General features: G+C 27.1%; 2 protein-coding genes across 9 annotated transcripts; both read left to right on the top strand.

The window, feature by feature from the left end:
* Positions 1–369: 369 nt before the first annotated feature.
* Positions 370–13,632, top strand: LOC114121797 (GRB10-interacting GYF protein 2). Of its 6 annotated transcripts, none has more exons than XM_027984264.2 (23): positions 370–571; positions 1,605–1,686; positions 3,227–3,419; positions 3,486–3,722; positions 4,206–4,498; positions 4,540–4,669; positions 4,740–4,854; positions 5,424–5,768; positions 6,067–6,237; positions 6,293–6,450; positions 6,526–6,656; positions 6,781–6,868; positions 6,952–7,158; positions 7,219–7,458; positions 7,523–7,708; positions 7,834–7,889; positions 7,965–8,076; positions 8,537–8,739; positions 9,369–9,549; positions 10,429–10,756; positions 11,002–11,226; positions 11,288–11,460; positions 12,827–13,632. In XM_027984264.2, exons 2-23 carry the CDS (start codon positions 1,655–1,657, stop codon positions 12,935–12,937), a joined length of 3,915 nt encoding a protein of 1,304 aa, XP_027840065.2. In that variant the 5' UTR covers positions 370–571; positions 1,605–1,654; the 3' UTR covers positions 12,938–13,632. The 6 variants fall into 6 exon arrangements, with proteins under 6 accessions (XP_027840065.2, XP_027840068.2, XP_027840067.2 ...); XM_027984266.2 differs by lacking the exon at positions 370–571 and adding an exon at positions 668–1,240 and having other exon boundaries at positions 4,555–4,669; XM_027984263.2 differs by lacking the exon at positions 370–571 and adding an exon at positions 668–1,240.
* Positions 13,633–15,253: 1,621 nt separating this feature from the next.
* LOC114121831 (uncharacterized) lies at positions 15,254–20,266 on the top strand. Of its 3 annotated transcripts, none has more exons than XM_050201891.1 (6): positions 15,254–15,339; positions 17,385–17,576; positions 17,663–17,786; positions 17,856–18,057; positions 18,117–18,231; positions 20,023–20,266. In XM_050201891.1, the coding sequence occupies exons 1-6, from the start codon at positions 15,269–15,271 to the stop codon at positions 20,150–20,152; spliced, it is 834 nt and encodes a 277-aa protein (XP_050057848.1). In that variant the 5' UTR covers positions 15,254–15,268; the 3' UTR covers positions 20,153–20,266. The 3 variants fall into 3 exon arrangements, with proteins under 3 accessions (XP_050057848.1, XP_027840113.1, XP_050057849.1); XM_027984312.2 differs by lacking the exon at positions 15,254–15,339 and adding an exon at positions 17,020–17,169; XM_050201892.1 differs by lacking the exon at positions 15,254–15,339 and adding an exon at positions 17,166–17,314.
* Positions 20,267–21,641: the final 1,375 nt, after the last annotated feature.

Genomic DNA, 21,641 nt, shown 5'->3' with positions numbered 1-21,641 from the left:
TCTATTCGGTCCGGCGTGATCGTATAATTACATTATATTCAACGCCAGATTGTCGATGGTCCGGGGCGCAATCTACACGAGCTGGTCAACAGACGAACAGCAGCAGCTGAAGCAGCTGTTTGAACGTAAACAAAAGGACCGCACGTCGATTGGAGGACGGGACCGTCGTCGTATTATTTCGACCCTTCCGCTGATCCATCCCACCAACGGCGGCGACGGTGTCCGACGATTTACACCTTCTACGTATCACACACGCGCTCGCGTATCATGTCCCATCGTAGGTCTACAAACGTATCAATTTATATATAGGTTTACATTACATACATATATATATATATATATATATAATTTACGTACATATATATATACACAACATACAAGTGTGTAAATCTCGTACGTCTATGAACTTTTCGTTTTTTTTTTTTTTTATTTTTTTTACATAATACGCTGGCACTAAGCGCAGAGGAAACACAAAATCGTTTTTTCCTCTCTACGCACGAGCTCACTGTGCACCTACGTCAGTCATACCGTTGTCGTTTGTCCCGTGTTTCCGGATTATATTATATTTCAGGTACGGCTTGTATAGTATTTACCGTTTGCACGCATCATTTGCAATATAATAACATCGGTGTAGATAATAATAATAATTTTATTAAAAACATAAAAAAAAAAAAAAGAACGGCCCTTCGCTTGGTTTTAACCGACTACGACGGTCTGTATCCGCATTGCTCGTCATCTGTTCTCGATGTACGAGCCGTTTAGGGATCGCGGGATCTTCAATCTCCAGTCTCCGATCTTGAGAGCCATAATCCGGTGCCTGCCGTCACGACTCGCGGACTTCCGACTGTGGGTTGCAAGTCGTAACGGTTAACAGAGCACTTAATATAGCTTATAACATTACAAGATTTCGGCGGCGCGAGCGCAAGTGCGTGCAGTGGATGTGGATCCGTCCCGTTTCCCTTACCGCGCGCAATTGTTAGGTTATGTTTGCTTTGTTGTCACTCGATATTCTATGTATATATACATGTATGTGTATGTGTGGTGCGTGTATATAGTGTATTATTATTATTTTCCACTGCACTCTCCGCCGTTGTAACCGTATTACCTGTATAGTGTTCTTGAATGTCCACATCAGGCATCAGCGCAATTTTCCCGAATCCTGTACGCAACCCGTTTCACCGATTGTTTTTCCCGTGCAGCCGTCGCCGTCGTACTCTGTTTTTGCCACACTCAACCAAAGGTTAGACGGTCAAATTTTGATTTTTCTCTACCCCGCCCCCTCATACACGCTCCGTTTTTCGTTTTTGATAATATTTAATAATTTTTTGTCAGCAAAACTACAATATTTATTTGCCGTGTATTTTATGCCCCAGTTTGTTTCCTTGTGATGTTTAAATTTCTTTTTGTCGGAGAATATTTGTTGTATAATTTTATTTCTTCGCTCTCGAATTTCACACCACACTCAAATTTTAGAGACTAAACTCGTGCGTGTGTGTGTGTGTACCTCTATTGCCGTGTCAAAAACGATCAACAGGTTTAATGTGGGTTTAGTGTTACTTAACTTTTAATTAATATTCGAATCCTCCTTTTTTTTTCTGTTCCAGCGTTTTGCGTTCATACTACTTTTTTTTGTTTTTAAAAAAAAGGTGAAATCATGACAGATTCCATTAAGTTTGGTCCAGAGTGGTAAGCACGTCTAGGTTTATGTTTTCTTTATATTTTATTTATTTCATCTTCTTCTATTTTCTCGACACTTGCAATTGTGCACGTCGATTCCCCTCAACGAATCAACGTTTTATTAATTTCATAGTGCACGTTCTATAGTAGTAGTGCATGTAGTTCTTATTTTTCTTTCCACTATAAAAAATCTCAATCACTGTTTTCCTTCATTTTTCATCAGTTAGTGTATTTAAATATATAGTAGTTGATTCATCCTAAAACTATTATAATTTATTATTTACTATTTGTACAAAAATCATCATACCTACGTTACATTTTTTAATTATTTGAGTATTATTTAGCTTATTTGCTTAATGAAAGAATCTACTATAATTGGTTTTCTCTTAGTTACTTTAATTTGCTAGTATTCGTTTACTTGTTTAATAATTTTTTGGTATTTATTATAAATTTTATAATTACGCCTATGGATCCTTGTTACATACTTGTTACTTATATATTAAACCTAATACATTTTTTTTCCATTATAATCAATATAAAATAATTTTAAAAGTAATATCTCTATCTGTGATATCTACAATGTAGAATTTGTAATAAAATTAATTTTTGTTTCGTAAAAACTAATTGGCCATAGATAGGAAATAGTAATTCTTTGGCAAACATTCAGAACCTTCATTTTATATATTTTAAGTTTCAAATTTGTCACATGCATCTTAGTATTATGAAATTATAAGTATTGTATTTAGTAGTTGTATAAAATAGTAAAATATTTATTCCCTATTTACTAAAAATCCATGTGATAAGAATTATATGATTTTTAAACTTTGTATGTATTAACCATTTATTTCATTTTTTTTATTTTTTGAGTGTAATGCTAGTTATTAATATACATATCTAATACTTTTTACTTTTTTATTTAATTAACTGTTGTATGTTACTTACCATACATGTTTTTTATTTTTTAAATATATTTAAGTTATAAATATAGTAACTATATAAAAAAAAATTGATTATTCTACATTAATATTATTTTACTTATTATTACTAATATTTTCTAGTCACTTTCTTAATAATTACATTTTATTAAAACTTTTATAATTTAGGTATGGATCATATTTTATCTTGAATTTTTTTTATAGTATATTTCTTGTATTATTGTATCTTGTACTGAGCTTGATGTCATTTAAAAATATGCTATTGTATTTTCTATGTTATTTAATTTTCAACATAAATTATATTATATGCTTCCTAAAACTAACTTAATCACCCTATTATAATCATTCTTCATTTGATGCAAGCTTACCAAATGTATTGATAGTAAGACATAATTTGAATATAAACACAATTTTTCATTGTAATTCATTCATAATTATGCTACTGATTTTATGTTTCTTAGATTTTGCAAATAGTTATTATAGAGTATTATGATATTGTTGATTCGTTGATATTAGTTTTTAATCTTAAATTTTATTTTATTTTGAACATATTTCATTGTTGTTTATTTTTCAATTATTAGATATATTAACATGTGTAACTATTTATGAAATAGGTTAAGGAATATGTCTCAAGGTATATCAAAACCACAGCTTGCTGAACATCGTTATGGCCGAGAAGAAATGTTAGCCTTATTCGATATTTCAGCATGTAATATTCCACCTGAATCGCTTAAAGAACTGTCTATGGTGTATAATGAAAAACCTCAAAATCCATTGTCTTTACAACAAATGTCTGAAGAAGAAACTGTATGTTTTTACACTTAAAACGTGTGTAAATATTTAAATTTGAATCTATTATTTTTGATTTTTCAGAGACTTTGGAATCGAGGTATAAATAGTGATACCATTATCAGAGCATCTGTTCGAACAACTGGTGGTAGAGGTACTGCTAATATTGAAGTTCGTGGAGGAAGTACAAGTGCCAGAGGAAGAGGTGGACGTGGTGGTTATTATTACAATACTACACGTCCAGGTTATGAAGAAGGCCCTGAAGGTGGAGGCTCACCAATGAACAGAGGTCCTCATAGGCCTTTTGAGAGACTTAACTCGGTATATTATTTATTTTTTATTAAAATTTAATTGATGCTTATAAATATTTGATTATTAGTAATTGGTGTTTTAAAATTTTATTAAAAATTATTATTATCTATTAGTTATACTAGTTATAGTATATAAGTGCAAGGTGCTAACATTGATGTGTTTATTCAATTTTATCCATTTAGCTCTATACAGTACATTAATTTATTAAACTAGACAGTCTATATAATGTCATTTTTTATTAAAAATATTTACTTTTTTTTTTGTGAGTGTGTGATGTATGGCTCAGTGACAGTCCATACTATTTGTTTGCTAATAAAAACAAAACATATTGATATGAATACAGTTAGCCCCTAATGCCAGGTTACAATATTCTATTGATCTGACAATTAGGAGGTTGTTTTGGGAAATGAATACTGTTTAAAAAAAAATAAAATAATGTGACATTTATGCTAACCTAAAAACGAAATTTTATAAAATAAACTATTTTTTTAGAATGAAAGAAATATGAATCGCAATGGTGAATATTCAAATGATTGGAGAGGAAGAGATGAATCAAATTGGTGGAGGAAAAATAGAGGTGGCGCACTTCAAGGCCAATCTGATGAATCTAATGGTCGTTGGGGACGAACTCGAACAGATTCTTATAACAATGATAGATGGCCTGCTGGACGGCCTACATCAAAATATGATGAAGATGAAGGATGGGATCGTGGTGAATCTAGATGGTCAAATAATTCCACAACCGAACGACGAAAACTTGATTGGGGAGAAAATTTACCAGAATGGTAATTATTATTGCAGTTTTTGTTTTTGATTTTTCTTTTAGTAACATCTATTGTAGGGCTGTTGATAATCCTGGTGAAAAAGGTGGAAGTTTTGATTCATCGGGTGCTTTCCACGATAATCATTATGAAGAAGAACATCACTATAACATGGCAGATGAACTATCTAGAGAAGTATGACAATTAAAATTAATTTTAAAGTTCTAAAAATCAATTGGTATTCAATACTTAATTTTAATTTAAGGAGGGGCGAGAATATGAAGAAGACAATGATAATAATGATACAAATGTTAATAATGTAGAAAGCTCAAATATTTCACCTGTAGACGATAAACAATTAAATGGCCAAGAAAAAGAAGGTATGTAGAATGTTTTAAATCTTGATAAAAAAAAAAAGTAAAATTCCATTTAAAAAAAAAAAAAATTATTTTCTATATCACAATATTGTTCTAGTATTTTATCTACCAAAATCAATTTTGTACTTAATTCATTACTATTTATTAAACAAAAACTTACTTTAAGTTTTAATAATGACCAGTCTAGTATTAAAAAATTTATATATTAATAATCATTGTATTATGTAGTTTAACATTAAATTATTATTATAGTGTTTGTTGTGTTTATGCTTTACATAATCAAATTTCGTTACAAATGTATATGTGAAACATACAAACAAGTAGTAATTTTTACTTAATATTTTTAATAAAAAAACTAGAATCATTTGTTTGTTTTAATTCATTTTAATGATGAATATATTCAATATTATCCTCATAAAATCGACTTTCTCGTGTTATAATTAATAATTTATTTAAAGTATTTATATTTTAATATTTTCTTGCTGATAATATTTGGTATTCAAATTCAATTATTAATATTGACACCAAAGAATTATATTAATAAATTAAATATATTTTTATTTATTTTTTAGAAGTTGTATCGTCTTCAATATCTACTTCACCATCACATAATGAAGAAATAATTTCTTCCCCTGAACGTTTTAAATCCATAAGACAACAGCATCAACAAATTAATCCTCAAATAACTAAAGAAGTATTCGTACAGAATGAACAAGTAATGATGAATCATCCTGAACCAGTAAGAATTCAACAAGTTCCAGATATTCCAGTTATTCATAGCAAAAGCAGTCCAGCAATTCCACTAATGTCTGATTGTCAACCTAATAAAATAGAAAACATTAAAAACTTGAGAGAGATGCCTGGTATAGGCAGTCACATTGATAATACTAATATTAACCCCATCCATCGATCAACAAGTAAGTATTTTATTTACACGATTTGTTTATTTTTCTAATACCCTATATCAGTGCTTCTCAACCTGAGGTATGGGTAGAAAATCTCCCTCTATAAAAAACATAAACATGTACATTATTTATAAGCAAAATAAAAAAGCCAAAAAATGGTTAGGTGGTACGCGAATATAAAAAGGTTGAGAACTACTGCCCTACATAATTTAAAATTTAAAAATTAAGTTATAACTTAATATTGAGTGTTTAATTTGTACCATTAAATTATTAATAAAATTTGATTTAGAACTATTATTACCATTTTTAGGTTTAAATGCTAATGCTCATCATCGAATTGATACATTGGATGCTGAGGCAGAATCAATGGTGTCTAGATTGACCAGTGATAATTTCAAAATAGGCCCAACTTCGCATTCTCCACTTGCACCTCTTACTAATAATAAATGGTATTATAGAGATCCTCAAGGCGAAGTTCAAGGTAAATTATTAGTAAACTGCTTTAGAATATCAATGATAATAATTTAATTCTTTAGGTCCTTTCTTGACAACTGAAATGGCAGAATGGTATAGTTTGGGATATTTCCATGACAACATGTTAATGGTGAAGAGAGCATGTGATGAACATTTTTATTCCTTAGGTGATCTTGTACGATTAAAAGGAAATGTACCATTTTCAGACACTCCATTTTCGGTATTATATTAAATTTGTATTAGATTTTTTTTTATTTATGATCAATGCTAAGTATATTATATTTAATATTTTTAGGAGCATGATGTGAAAATCAATAGCCGAATAGGAGTACAACCTCCTCCAACACACAACCCTTTCACAATGAATGAATCATTGGTTCTTCAACAACAACAGCAACAATACCAATACAGGCAATTATTTTTAAAGTAAGTTTTTAACTATTCAAATACTATTCATTATTTTTTACTTACATAAAACAAAGTAGAAAATTAAATCAATGAAATATGTTATTTTTTAATGTTATAAAAACTCAAAATATACATTTTGTAGGCAAAGGGAATTAGCTATTCAAAGTGCGGTTCATCAATTATCCCAATCCGAAAGGTGGAATACCCTATCACCTATTGAACAACAACAAGTAATTATTAAATTTATTATATTTTTCTTTAATACTTACTGAACTACTACTGTAACTACTACTTGTTTTATTTGTATGTTTAGTTGATAATGCATCACATTAGAAATGTAGAAGCAAACACTGCAATTCCTCCAATGTTTACAGCCCCTATCCTTCCTCAACCACAGCCAACACCAAATATTCACCCCATGAATGCACCACCTAATAACAATTTAATGGTAATGTTATCCCATATGCAACAGCAGCAGCAGCAGCAACAACAACAACAACAACAACAACATTTCAACCATGTAATATACAAATTAAAATAATATCATATATTTCATGAAATAACATTCTTTACATTTTAGCAAATTGATCCTAAACATATTCATTCTGTGCCACCTCAACCAATGACACAACAACTGGACCCTCTCCATTCGTTAGTACAAAATATGGGAGGTTTAAAAACATCTACGCCACCGCCAGTGAATTCAAATCATCATCATCAAAATTCCAATATTATTCGACCAAATAGTGCTCAACCAGAAAACAATCCGATATCTGATCTTTTAAGACAATTGGGTGCTCCTCAAGATAAACCACTCAAAGTATTTATTTATTTCAATTTAATTTGTTTTTTTTTTATATGTAAGATCATCATATTATCATCAGGTAGCAGAAACGAGTGTATGGGGTATGGATTTTACGGGTCCAGACAATAAACCTAAAATGAATGGCCCAATTGGCATTGGTGGTTGGCAAACTGGACCTTCTATTGAAACATCTCAACAGACACCTGGTGTTTTGTGGGGATCTGGAGAATATACTAAAATTATTGGAGCCGATCATAAAGCTATTGTAAGTAACATCCCTGTGTTACTCATTTACAAACTAATTGTTAAAAAATATTCAATTAACGTTGATTTAATTTACTTTTTATTGTTATTTCTGGTTATTTTACTTGCTTATTTATATGCGTGTAGGAAGAAACAATAAAAGAAGAAGCAAGACGAAGTCAAGAAGCTAGAAAACAAGAAATGTATTTTATTGTTACTTACAAATTTATACCTTAAAATTACAATTATTTACCACTAAAATTTGTTTTAATTTATAGTAAACAAAATGAACAGATTAAAAAAAGAGAAGCAGAAAAGTCCAGAATGCAGAAAGAATTAAAAAAAAAACAAGAACTTGAAAAAGCTCAACTAGAAGAAGAAAAAAAGAAGGTATATACTCTTATCAATTTATTCACTAAATTATTTTTACAAACTTATAAGGGAATAAACATTAGTTGTAATTTATTAAGTAGTTAGTCAATTTAATGTTTGATATAAATAACTTTTTTTGAACTAGTACAAAGAACATACTTTTCTCTACATATTTTTTTTTTGATTGTATTTTACTGTTAAAAGTTTCCACATGACAACACTATCAAAATTTATAAAATATTTGAATTCAATATTAATTTATTAAATTTTTAAGGGTTGTTTATAGAATTGTTAAATAAATGTTATGTTAATTTGTTTTTAATTAATTTTAATTTTCATAGTTATAAATTATTAACTTGATGTATATACTGTTAATTTAGATAAATGAATAATTTCCAATTCCTTGAATTTTAATGAATACATTTATTCATATATTTATGCAGTATAAATATAATATAATAATAATACATAATTTCAGGAAGAAGCTCGTAAAATTAAAGAACATGAAAAAAAGTTAAAAGAAGAAGCTGAAAAGAAAAAAATGGAGAAAAAAAAATTGGAAGAAGAACAGGCCAAAAAACGTGAACATGAAAAAAAAATAAAAGAGGAGAAAGAAAAAAGACTGTTAGAAGAAAAAAAGAAAGAGGAAGAAAAACGACTTTTAGAAGAAGAAAAGAAAAGGTTAGATTTATTGCATTATGTTAAATTATAAATATTTTTTTTACCGGGAGATATTTTTTATTATGATTCACTCATTATTTTTAAATCTATTTATAGGTATTTTTAAAAAATGTTCTTTTATATAATTAACAGTAAAACTAAAACTAATTTTTTACTTTTTTGAAGGCGATATACATTTTTATTTCATATTCTGCAGTAGAATATGCTTTGGAATATTTTGATACATAAAAATTAAAAATTCAACCGAGTAGTTAATGAGTAAAATTAATAAACTAATAAGCGTTTAAATTATTAGTGAGTGAAATAGAGACAAGGATATCCAATAAGTATTTGTTTAGTACTCCACTTAACTTTAAATACTTTCAACTCATTAACTCCTCATCCGAATTTCGATTTTATATGTTCTCAAAATACACTAAAGAATATTCTATTTCAAAATATGAATTAAAAATCTATGTTATCATCACAAAAAGTATAAAATTATAACAATCAATAATTTAACATATATTTTATTTTTTAAGATGTTTTTTTGTTTTTGAAATAATAAATCGGTTCATAATAATAGAGTTACTTTGTAGTTATAATGAATTTCAAATAATAAAACTTATTAATTAATTTTTTTATTTTAGAAAATCTGATTTAAAAAAAAAAGAAGAACAGAAGAAAAAGGAAGAACAAAAAAAGAAAGATGAATTAAAACGGAAGGAAGATACTAAAAAACAAGATCAGAAGAAAAAAGAAGAAGAAAATAAAAAGAAACAAGATACCTCTAGATCAAGTGCTGTTCCTATAGTTACTGAGCCACAAAAGGTATTGTAACTTTTGTACATAATAATTAGTTGAATGTAAATGTAAAGTGTAACAACTTTTAAAAAGTTTTCGTTTTGCTACTTTTATTTATATATATAATATAATATACTGGGACATAAGAGAAAAGGAAATATTGAATTTTACTGTGGAAAAGGTCTTATTTGTTATTCTGCTAAACCCTCTTATTGTCTGTTTGCCCTATTACTAAATTAATATAAACTTTTAATTAATTAAAAACTAAAAAGGGATTATTTACATCATAAAATGTATCAATGTAAACTCTTTATTTCACCGAGTCTAAAAATGTGCTGTAATGGTTGAGATATTCTTGGTATTTATTCCAATATTGCCCTTCTATTCATTTTTTAATTAAAAAAAGTGTTGCATTCTAATACTAGTACAATTGTGTTTTAAAACTCTCGCCATTGACATTAAACATAGTTATAGACTATCTTAATTTTATATACATTATTAAGTCTACTTAACAGAGAAAAACACGTAGAAAAACTAACATTAATTAATCAATAAAAACAAATGATTAAACAATTTTGTAATTAACAATGGTATGGGTTGTTTTAGCTTAAAGACTTATAATATGTATACAATACTGTATCTAAAGGTTTAAAATTAAATGCTTCTCATGTATTATTTAATTTGCAAATTATTTTCCATAACAAATAATATTCTAAATATTAACATTTTGATTATGTAATAAAAATATTACAGTTGTTTATTCTAGTTTTTAAGTTGTCTATTAAAATTATTAAATAATCAGATACTAGAAAAAACTTATAAAAATCAAAAAAAAAATAATACTGATGTTTTACTATTGCTATCTTTTAAATATGTCTAATTTTTTTTTCATATATATATATATAGAAAAAGAAAAAAGAACCTCAAACAGTGGCACATAATGGTGTAGAAAATGCATCTGCACCGTGGGCTGCTGCTGATCAAAAAAAACAAGTGCAAATTAAGTCTATGGCTGAAATTCAAGCTGAAGAACAAAAACGTGAACAATTGATGAAACAAAAAGAACGTGAACGCACTGAACGAGAAATATCTATGGTAGCAATTGAACAGGCGAAACAAGAAAAAGCAAGATCTACAGTTAAAATGCAGTCTTGGTCTACTGTTATCACTAAAAATGTTCCTCAATCTACTCCGGTGGCTAATAATTCTGTTTGGGGATCATCCAATCAAACGAGTATGTTAACTAATGTTACTACAATGTAATGTAATTTTTACTTAACTTGCCTCTAAGAATTTGCTTTTTTTTATTAAATCAATTGTATTGTTAAGTTATTATATGATAAACAAGTTAATATTTTATCAAAAACTTACATAAATTATTAATTATTTACTATTTTAATTTTACTCGATTAATTGATAAAATAAAACCAAAGGTTTAAATTAACATAGCTTATAAATAAAATTTATTTTATATTTTAGATACTGATAAACCACAGATACAAAAATCAAATAAAACTCCTGCTGTTACAGTTAATAATAAAAGTAATGTAAAAAATGTAGCAAAAACTGTAAATCAAACCGTACAGCAAACAAACGCGATGAAAAAAGCTATAGAAAGTAGAGGTGAAAATAATAATTGTACTGACGAATTTAGCCAGTGGTGTTGTAAACATCTAGCAACTCTCAATAAAAATACTATTGACAGTAAGTGTTAATTTAATATATTCATTATGATATCTTTTAATTCAACAAATTTTTTCTTTAGTACCAACATTTGTGACATTTTTGAAAGATGTTGAATCTGAATATGAAGTTAAGGACTACATTCAGAGTTATCTGGGTGATAATAAAGAAGTTAGAGAATTTAGTAAACAATTCTTTGACAAGCGCTTAAAAATACAAAATAAACAAAGGAGTTCTGATTTTGTAGAAATGAAAGTAAGTTATTTTTTTATTTCTGCTTGTACCTTTCATAATTTTGAACAATTTAAATGTGTGTGATTTCTTAGGTTTAATGATATTAAAAACTTCATCTCGATATGAAATGAATATCATATTAATTGCAACAAAATAGTATTATTAACTGTTAGTCTATATTTATGTATGATTATATTATATTATATTATATTTTTAATATCTATGAATTTAAAAAAGTATCATATTAGTAAATATCACTTAAATTAGAAAAATATAAAAAATGCACCAATATAAGTTAATTGATTAAAAATTATTTTCCCACTTAACAGTTGTTCATACATTTTTGTTTATGTAACCTATGATTCTACAAATCATGTCATTGAAAAAATTTATAATTTCTTGATAAAGTATATAATTTTTATGGTGACTTTAGTTTCTGAACAGTTTTCTTCTTTAATAAGTTTTATATTATCATTAAAAAAAGAAACATTTATCATAAGTAAAATTTCCTGATTTTAAAATATTTTGTTAGAAGTAAATTGTTCAGAAGTAGACACATTTTCCAACCGAGGTTACAAATTAATTTTGCAAAACAGGACATGTGCTCTAAATGAAATAGTTAAAAGAAACTTAAGTCATATTACCAAAAATGTATGAAGAAGAATGTAGTATTATGTAGAATATTTTTTTTAGTTAAATACCTATCTATCATATAATCAAAGTAATTAAATCGTTTTTTTGGTTGGTCTAAAATCAAGTTTTGATTGTAATTAGCTTTTATTTGATATAATTTTACAATTAATTCTTAGAACCATTATAATCATAATTTAATTTTAGAAAGAAAAAAAGTTATTGGAATAATAGTTAAACAATAAATGCATTTTCATCAAAATATATATTAATGAATATATTTTATACAAAGTGTTATGAAACTTGATACATTTTAATTAGAATTAAGAATTCTGCATTTAATAAAATTTATATTTTTATTTAAAAATCCACATCTTAGCTATAAATATATAATATTAAAATAAATTTCCCTGTATGTATGTAGTAGTTGGTAGTTAGTTAGATGTGAATTTATTGTGTTTATTAGTTTATTATTTATTGTATAGTATTCAATATTGATAGTTTTAATTGTGACTTATAATAGTTAATTAATTTCAATTATGTTTACTTTTAGTACCTACTTGAAATTGAAATTTTATTTTTAAGGTTTGAGTTTTGTTAGAGTTACGTAGTGAAGACAAAAGTTTTGAGTATACATTTACTGTAGAGTCGAATTAAAGTCTTAATCTAAAATGTTTGAAGTCTTGTAGTATACATTTTTAGTTTTATTTTTATTTTAACTATAAAATCTAATGTAATGTTCTGTTTATTTTTATAGAGCAAAAACAAAAAACGGAATAAGATGGTGCCACTAGATAATAAAGTACTTGGCTTTAATGTGGTCGCTTCAGAACGTATCAATGTTGGTGAACTTGATCTTGGCGAATAGGAGTGAGCATGCGTAAAAACATATCAGCTCGTTTCATGTAATCTTGGTCTTTTTAGGAACGATTTAGTCCCTTTAAAATTAAAGAAAACAATCTTTATTTAAGTATTAAATATGTCCATGTTTCTCGTTGAAAATAATTTTTTTATTTGATAAATATATATATTTAAATTAATTAATTTCTTTTTATTATTATTTTTAAATGTAAATATTTAAAAATTAATAATTATACTATTGTTAATTTTTTAAGTTATGTTGTCATAAATTTTGTACAAATACTTGCATGTAATGTTAACATTGATTTTTTTGTTAACTGTACAAATTGACCTAAAATCCATCTCTAAAAATCCGTTATTTAAACTATTATTGTAATTAACCATAAAAAAATAGATTAATATATACATTTTTTATAAAAAAAAATCAGTACCAGATACCTATATTTTATTTTTGATTATTAAATTAAAAACTAGCATGCATTTAAATGATGTATCTTTGATTTTTGTACATTTTTACTTTAGTTATAAAAAAAAACCTAGAAAAGTTACTCTACTGTATTGTAGGATTTGATTGTAACTCGTCACTGTAATGGTAGTGTTAATTTGAAATTAATCATAAATATTTACATACAAATATGATTCTGATAAGAAACGGTATGTAAACCTATATTATTAAGGCTATATTATAATTTATTTATATTACTTATGGTAATTTATTTTTCTATTATTAATAAGGTATGTTGAACTAATTTTTGCCAAAAAGATTGAATATATGATTGTTATTATTAACTTAAAAGTCAATAGTCAATTTTGACGTACCTTAGAACAATAGAATGGCATGAATAAGATTTGCTAAAAATTGATCAAATTAATTTTAGAGGTATCACGATATAACAAAAATCTTTAGAGGAGATATTATTATTATACATTTTAATTTTCAATTTCCTCAAATTTGGATCTTTTAACATAAATTAAAAAACTTCCTTGACACTTTTCTACTTCATAGTTAAGTGTACTAAAAACTCTAATAAAATCATAATTTGGCAGTTAGATTTAATTTCAAAATCATTTCCGTTGGAAGTTTTCTATCGCCATTGATTCTTTAATTTTCAAATCATTTAGCCAAACAACAATTATTTATGTAGGTATTTTTTATTATTTTTAGTAACTACTGTATGTTAGTGTAAATATTAGTTATTAGTTTATAGTTTCTAAGAATTTTCGATCCAGATTAATATAGCCTCTCGTATCATAGAATCCCGAAATATTAAATCCCTGCAGACTGTATAATCGGGAATGGTAATATTCCAGAAAAAAAATCATCATCACCTAAAAATTAACACAAATATTCTATTTTTTTTAATTGAAACCAATTACAACCCGATTGTGGAACAGATTTAACGAGTATACATACCATAAGGAATGTTGTTGAGCTACTGCAAGTATAGAAAATATAAATAATACGCTATATCGCCCACAATCTAAAGATGAATTAAAGAGGTCGCATAGGACCCTTGTGGAATATTTATGACACTATGTAGACAAACACCAAGAAGACTGGAAAACTATGTGATGTTAGTATAATAAGATTCTCAGTAATTGTGTTAACAGACATTCAATCGGGAACCCATGACACGTATAGTTGTAGTTAAGACGATTATGCAGCAGAACTATAAAACGGTGTCATTATTGAGGGGGAGAGTAGATCCATTTTGCCTTAATTCACGAATTTCAATGTCCCATGAGATATTTTTAATATACCTACACATTGTCGTACTTCTATATTAAAATTAAATCGTTCATAATAATTGGTATAAAAGTATATATGTAATATATGTGGTATATCGTATATATATTACCATTGATTATAAATAGTAAATAAAAAATAAAACATCACATAATAATATATGATTTAAAAATCGAAATCGATTCATTTGTTATTTAATTATCATTAAGTGTATATGATAAATTGATAACTGTTTACTGAATGAATTTCAATTCAATATAATATTATATTGGTGAATCAAATGAACGATTCATTTGACCGAACCAATTTAGTATTTACTGAATCGATTCAAATGATTCGAATCAGATAATGATTCATTTCTCCCATCCCTAGACTTACAATAGTTATTCAACAGGTAGGCGCTAGGTGACAGTAGGTACCACGGCTTTAGATCTATATAAAACCATTGATTTTATAATGTGCAGATAATCCATTACCGTAGAAAAAAATGAAAACTCGGTTAGGTAACGGCTAATTGCCAATCGTTGGCGACCACTGCAGAGCGCTACCACAAACATGAAACAACCAGTGTATTTTTACCATTAGGAATTAATGAAAATAAACCATTTTTTTTGTCGAAGAAAGCAAAATATTTTTGATATTCCACACCTGTTCAAAAGTAGGTATGTATTAGAAATAACTTAATTGGTTCCTGTTCTAAATAGGGTGATGTTAAAATTCATTCAGTGATATAGCAGTAACGTATCAAATAGATAAAATAAATACAAAAAGTAGAGCTCTTTTAAAAATAACGGATGCTATGCGCCTATGCCTCATATCAATCCAAGTTCATTCCAAAAAATGTTAATAAAATTAACTGTTCATTTACTAAGTCACGCGATAACATCCACTTTACGAACGTGTATTTAAACAAAACATTAAAAAGTAAAACAGCAAAAATCACGTCAGGGTTTATAGAATTTTTTAATAAATTATTTGATTATTTTAGTAGTAGAACATTATTTAGTAAAAATCTATACAATTATGCATTATCTAACTCGAATAATGTAAAATCATTTTTAATTGAAGCATCAACATAAACCTATTCAAAATATAATACAAAAAATAAAAACAGAAAGAAAACTTAGAAAACTACAGCTCCATGTTTTAAATTAGAGAAATTTTCTATTTTTTTTTTTTTTTTTTAAAGAAAAATCAGGCAATGGAGTATTTTTTTTTCTAACGTAGGCCCGGAACATGATGCATTTGCGTCTTTTTTTCTAATGCTCACATTGAAAGCTCTTTTATACAGAAATTTGATTCATGAAGTATAGAATTTAATGATACAATTTTAATTTTGCATTTTTAAGGAATTTTATGCTTAACGGTCATTTTTTAGTATTTTTGCCTGTTGGTGAATTTTATTCAATTTTTGTACTTTTATATTTATAAATTTGCACTTTTTTTTGTTGAAAATTACATTTTAATGATAATACACATGCAGTTTCCATTAGCTTGTCGACTATTAACGTTCATTATTTTTATCTTTTGTTTTCGCGATCTGCGATTACATGAGTACATGACAAAATGATCTATTTATAGATCTATTTATTCATGTACGATTATTTAGTAAACTGTATGCAGATACTATTTTAGGACCGGGACCCACTTACATTAATCGATTATCGCTTATGTATATTTAAATGTACAAATATACAAGAAATATCTACATTTCAACCATTGTAGGCCGACGGGGTCGGTCAAAGTCCATAAAAGTTTAACAGCCCTGTTAAATAGGATCCAAACAGGCTTAAGAACTATTATCCCATCGCTATATTAATTACACACATACATGTGTGTATATTGTAATATTTCCTGGTAATAAAATTTATCGATTACATCGAACGTTCGCACGTGTATGTTGTTTACTGTTTAGATATTATGAACGTCGATTACGTTATTAAATAAATAGGTACATAATATATTAACTGGTTATATTTTTATGTATAGACAATAATTATAATAATTTTGATCGTATTCGTTGTCTTTTTCAATGACGAATTTTTACATATCAATGTAGTATAGATAAAAATAAAATTTAAATTGAAAGAAAATTGAAATTTTATTTTTAGATCATAGGTAATTTAAACGATCTCTTTCTATAATCTCGTTCGGAATGTTCGGATATCCTACTGTACAGAAATTAATTAAATTCAAATTTATTGAATTTAAAATTTGGCAGGTGACGGATTTATAGAGATAAAAATGTTTTTCTTTATCACAAACCATACTCATAACCACAATAACCACTATTGTGGTAACCACAGTCTTTAGAAGATCTTATCTTGTTACCGAAAAATGGTAACTATTCTTTGTATATATACTATTATCTATTTATCTATTACCGAAAACGGGATCTCCCAAATCCCGATCTTCTTAGTTTATTATCATCCGATTTTCGGAATATTGTTCTATGTACTATTATATTATTATCATTAATTAATATACAATAGGTACTACATTCATTACCTTTATGATTGTTATTTATACCCTTTATTATACTTCTCGGACTTATTATTTGATTTTATAATCATTGATTATTCTGATTTTGTTTTTGGTCGTGTTTTGTGTTCGTATTCGGTTTATTTCCGGATATCTGTACGTTATTTACTGTGAATTATTGAGTTGAACTAATATCCCGCTTTTTTTGTTTTTGTGTTCGGTACAGTTTACTCGACATCCATAAAAATCGACGTTTCACGCTTTCATCCCGAAAATCATGTTACACCGTCTCTGAAGCCTTTTTTGTCGATATTAATATTTATCGGTTTTCCGTTCTGTGGTCAGTGACTTTTGCAATGTCAACACCAAGAAAAAGCAATTTACTGGTGAAAAACACTGGAATGAGTTTGAATGACAGGTATCGTAGAAGATTTTGTTTGTCGTCGTAAATGTTTATTTTGTTATTGTTTGTTATTCAATTTGAATGCGTTTTTTTTTATATAGGTTCACTCAAATACAAAAAAAATCTAAACCAGTCGTAGAAGATGAAATTATCAGGAAGCATCGTATCCTATCATTTAATATGGAACGTAGACCTGAAGTAGCAGCTTCCCTATTAATGAGTCAGGTATGTTTCAATTCTTCATTAAATTGTTGTACTTACAAATATTTCACTTATACATTTTTGCTGTAATAGGACTTTGTGAATAGAGAAAGACTTCGAGTACCACTTCCACCACCCTTACCTCCTCCAAGAACTGAAATCAACAATCGCATGTATAATAGTCTTATGCATGATATGATACGATCATCAGATAGAGTAGGTATTCCTGTTCATGAAAGACTGACTATAGGAAGACCTCCACTGGTGGAAGATAGAAGAAGAATAAGAAGAAGAAGTAATGTGATGTAAATATTTGATTTGTAATTGTTTTTCATAATGAACCATTTATTTCAGGAGGTCCTAAGACTAAAATACGAGAACCTGTTAAACCTAATGTAAACACTAATGGAAATAGCCAAAGAATTCCTAAGGTTTCTAAATCTAAAAAGCGACAAAATTCAAAACAGAGGTTAGTTATAAAAACTATATTTATTAAATAGTTATTATAAGTTGTAAATTTTAATCATATTTAAAACAAGCTATTAGTTATAAATTAAATCCTATTTAAAATCACAAACATAAAATTATGATTAATCAAACATCAATAATAAATTCTAATAAAAACCATGTTCATTCCAATATTTTTGAGTATTATTGGGCTTAATAACTTAATTTTTAAAACTACACATTTTTTCAATCAATAATATTGGTATAATTGTACATTTTCATGAAAAATTGAAATAATTTTTTTTTAAATTTCAGACAACAGATAATTTGTTAGTTATACATTTATACACCAAAAACTTACCCATTTAAGAAAATAAAAATACTAACTGTTTAGTATATTTTATTACTTAAGAGTATTTTGTTAAAAAAAAAAAAAAATTGAAAAATTTCAAGTTAATATCTCTAATTATAAGAAGATAGATGTCATCTTTTCATTATATTTTAAATCAGTTGGTAACTGAAATTTAGAATGAAATTATCTTACAAGTTACAATGTATCATAATATATAATACATTTTGCAAGTTAATTCTATTTCTAATTCAATTAGGGATAATTATGGCCTAGGAGCCAACGTTGCCACTCATGAGCGCAGCTCGCGAGTGACATTCAAAACAAAAATATCCCTCGATTTGCTATAAAACACCACCTAAGGTAGGTCAAAGGGTAAAAAAAACAATGCCCATAATTTTGCTAACAACATTATCAATAAAATTACATTGACATTAGCTTTGGATAGTTTTGTATTATTATACACGTATTAAACAGACTAAACAGACGTGCAAACAGTGTACGCCATGCGTTTGACATCGAGGTAGTTGCGATAATGCACAAGTACCTAATATTGTATTAAAATAAATACCTTTATAAATTAAAATGTCAACATCAGAACTATAATGTTAGGATGACAAAGCCAACATGTTTTATGTACAAAAGGTTATCTTGTAAAAAAAACTCATAAAATAGTCAGATTTTGATAATTATAAACAGATAAACAATAATAAATTACCCTTAGTCATTAGTTTCATATAATATAAAGATAATATTTAATCTATGGTCCCAATTATATTTTTTCTTGATAGTATTTTCAGTTTTTTATTGTGAACCTACAGTAAAATCCCTCTAATCCATCAACTTTGGGTCTGGGGATGTGGTTGGAATGCGATAAAAGTCGGATTATCAAAATTTACAGAATCATTTGTAGAAAAAATTTTATCAAATTTCTTTATTAAATTATTTTAAATTACATACATATATTAAATTATAATTATATTTATTTATAAATATGTATAACACAAAAAATTTGAATAAAAGTATTACATATTATATACATAAATATTTGACCTAAATGTACATATTTTTAAAATATTCATATCGATAATATTATAGTCGGATCAACCAGAGTGGCGTGAGAGGGGTTCTACTGTATTACAATTATACAAAATTATCACTCACATAATACATTCGTGTACAAACCTTTGTTTTTTTCCTGTAAGATGGGTTGTTCATTAGATTCAGCATTAACATAATGTCAAAATTCTTAAATTAATTTATTTTTAAGTAAATGTGATTGTCTAATTGTTTTATAAATTACTCAATTGATCAACTATTTTATTATTTAATTTTGCTGTCTGTATAAAAAATAATTTATTCATATAGCAATAAATGTAATTAATTATTAATTATACTTAGTTAATTGTAATATTATGTTTCATTATAAAATCTACATAATAGTATTTTATGTATGTTTTATAGAGATCAATTTCCTCGTAAGGATCAAGTAATTTCTAAAGAAGATTTAGACCAACAGCTGGATCAGTTTATGTCACATACTAAACAAAAACGAGATGAAGAATTAAATAGAGTTATTCAAGAAAATTCTTAACAAATTATGTACGATTAAATATTTATAATTCAATTATTTGGTAAAAAAATATTTCAATTATTTATCATGGGTATGATATGTTACTTTCAAATTATATAATTAAATATTCCTAAATACTGCCTTATTTTAATTACAAGTTCAAGTTATAATTTCTTATTTATAATTCATTTTTATAAAATATATAATTTAGTTTTATAGAAAATATATAATAATAGTATAAATTGAAGCTACATTAAATATTTTTCTTTGTGTTTTAATTTTTCAGATACATTGACTGTCTATTTGTAATAATACAGTAAACTTAAAAATAAGAATGTGTATGTTTTTAAGCATATAATAATAAATTATAAAAAAATATTGTTTATATTTATTGAGCATAGAAATTGACTACCTTATTAATTTATGCAATTATTATAAAGCTATTTTTTTCATGAATTTTCACATTAAAATTTGTAACTTTTTTAATCTATTGACAGTTATAGCTGCTCAAAGTTGGGTGGTTTTTAGAAGCTTTTCAGGTGTTATATATACTTACTAATTAGCTATGTCAGAACTATGATTTCTATTTGCAGACCAGTAGCCATAATAGTAATGAATTTTATATCATTGAATCCATGTTTAATCATTGTACTTTGTACCTACTATAATTTAAGACCTGCACACTATTTATGGGTTAGGGTAAGTGCAGCTGAAAACATTTTCCACCAATAAAAATCTTCTAAAACCACCCAACTTTGAGTAGCTATAACTCGGAAACAATTCAAGAAAAATTAAAAATTTTAACATGAAAATTCATGAAAAAAAAGGTGGTTAAGTGAGTAATGTTTTACTGTATAAAAGATCACTATTATTTATGTGTTAAATTTGAATGCAATGTTAGGTAATCGTGTGTTGTCCGCACACGCGGTTTGATCGCAACACCAGCGCGAGGCACTGAGGCAGCCAGTGGACGCAACGATGCGTTAGGCTCGACCACTTGGAAAAAACATACTCGGAAAGTGCCGGCAGAGAGTAGTCAATGGCTAGCAGTCCTGTGCCGGAACGCAGAGGAGGGGGTAAGCGACTTTACAGAGCTTCCCCGTCCGACACGGGGCAAGGATAAACACGTCGCGTCCGTGCTCGAACCAGACACAAATTTGTCTTTTTGTGCTTTGCTGTCTTTTAAACCATTATTTGACACTAGTTGAAGTTCTTCTCTTGAACACCAATTTTTTATTATACTAACTTCTGTGCCGATTTGATAAGCGCTGTTCCGAATGTCTACCATTCTATCACTAATCCTTTTATATTTTGACTACCGAGAGGTCCTCGGTCTACTTTTGGAACACTTAATACTATTTGATTACCAACCTTTAGTTCTTTAAATAGTTTTTCACTATTTTCTGCCATTTTTAATATAATGGCTATGTATAATATATTATTATTACAGTACACAAATATTATTTTAAAAATAATATTATAACAATATAATTATGTTATTAACTTAATA

The sequence above is a fragment of the Aphis gossypii genome, chromosome 2 (assembly GCF_020184175.1).
Source record: "Aphis gossypii isolate Hap1 chromosome 2, ASM2018417v2, whole genome shotgun sequence".
NCBI lineage: Eukaryota > Metazoa > Arthropoda > Insecta > Hemiptera > Aphididae > Aphis > Aphis gossypii.
This window is presented reverse-complemented; position numbering and strand designations above follow the sequence as displayed.

Excerpts from the sequence above, each read along its gene's own strand:
- LOC114121797 (XM_027984264.2), top strand. The coding sequence starts at position 1,655 with ATGACAGATTCCATTAAGTTTGGTCCAGAGTG. Across the intron at positions 1,687-3,226 it reads ATTAAGTTTGGTCCAGAGTG|GTTAAGGAATATGTCTCAAG; the intron begins GTAAGCACGTCT and ends TTTATGAAATAG. Across the intron at positions 11,461-12,826 it reads CTGATTTTGTAGAAATGAAA|AGCAAAAACAAAAAACGGAA; the intron begins GTAAGTTATTTT and ends TTATTTTTATAG.
- LOC114121831 (XM_050201891.1), top strand. The coding sequence starts at position 15,269 with ATGAAAATAAACCATTTTTTTTGTCGAAGAAAGCAAAATATTTTTGAT. Across the intron at positions 15,340-17,384 it reads CCACACCTGTTCAAAAGTAG|TTTACTCGACATCCATAAAA; the intron begins GTATGTATTAGA and ends TGTTCGGTACAG. Across the intron at positions 18,232-20,022 it reads CGACAAAATTCAAAACAGAG|AGATCAATTTCCTCGTAAGG; the intron begins GTTAGTTATAAA and ends TATGTTTTATAG.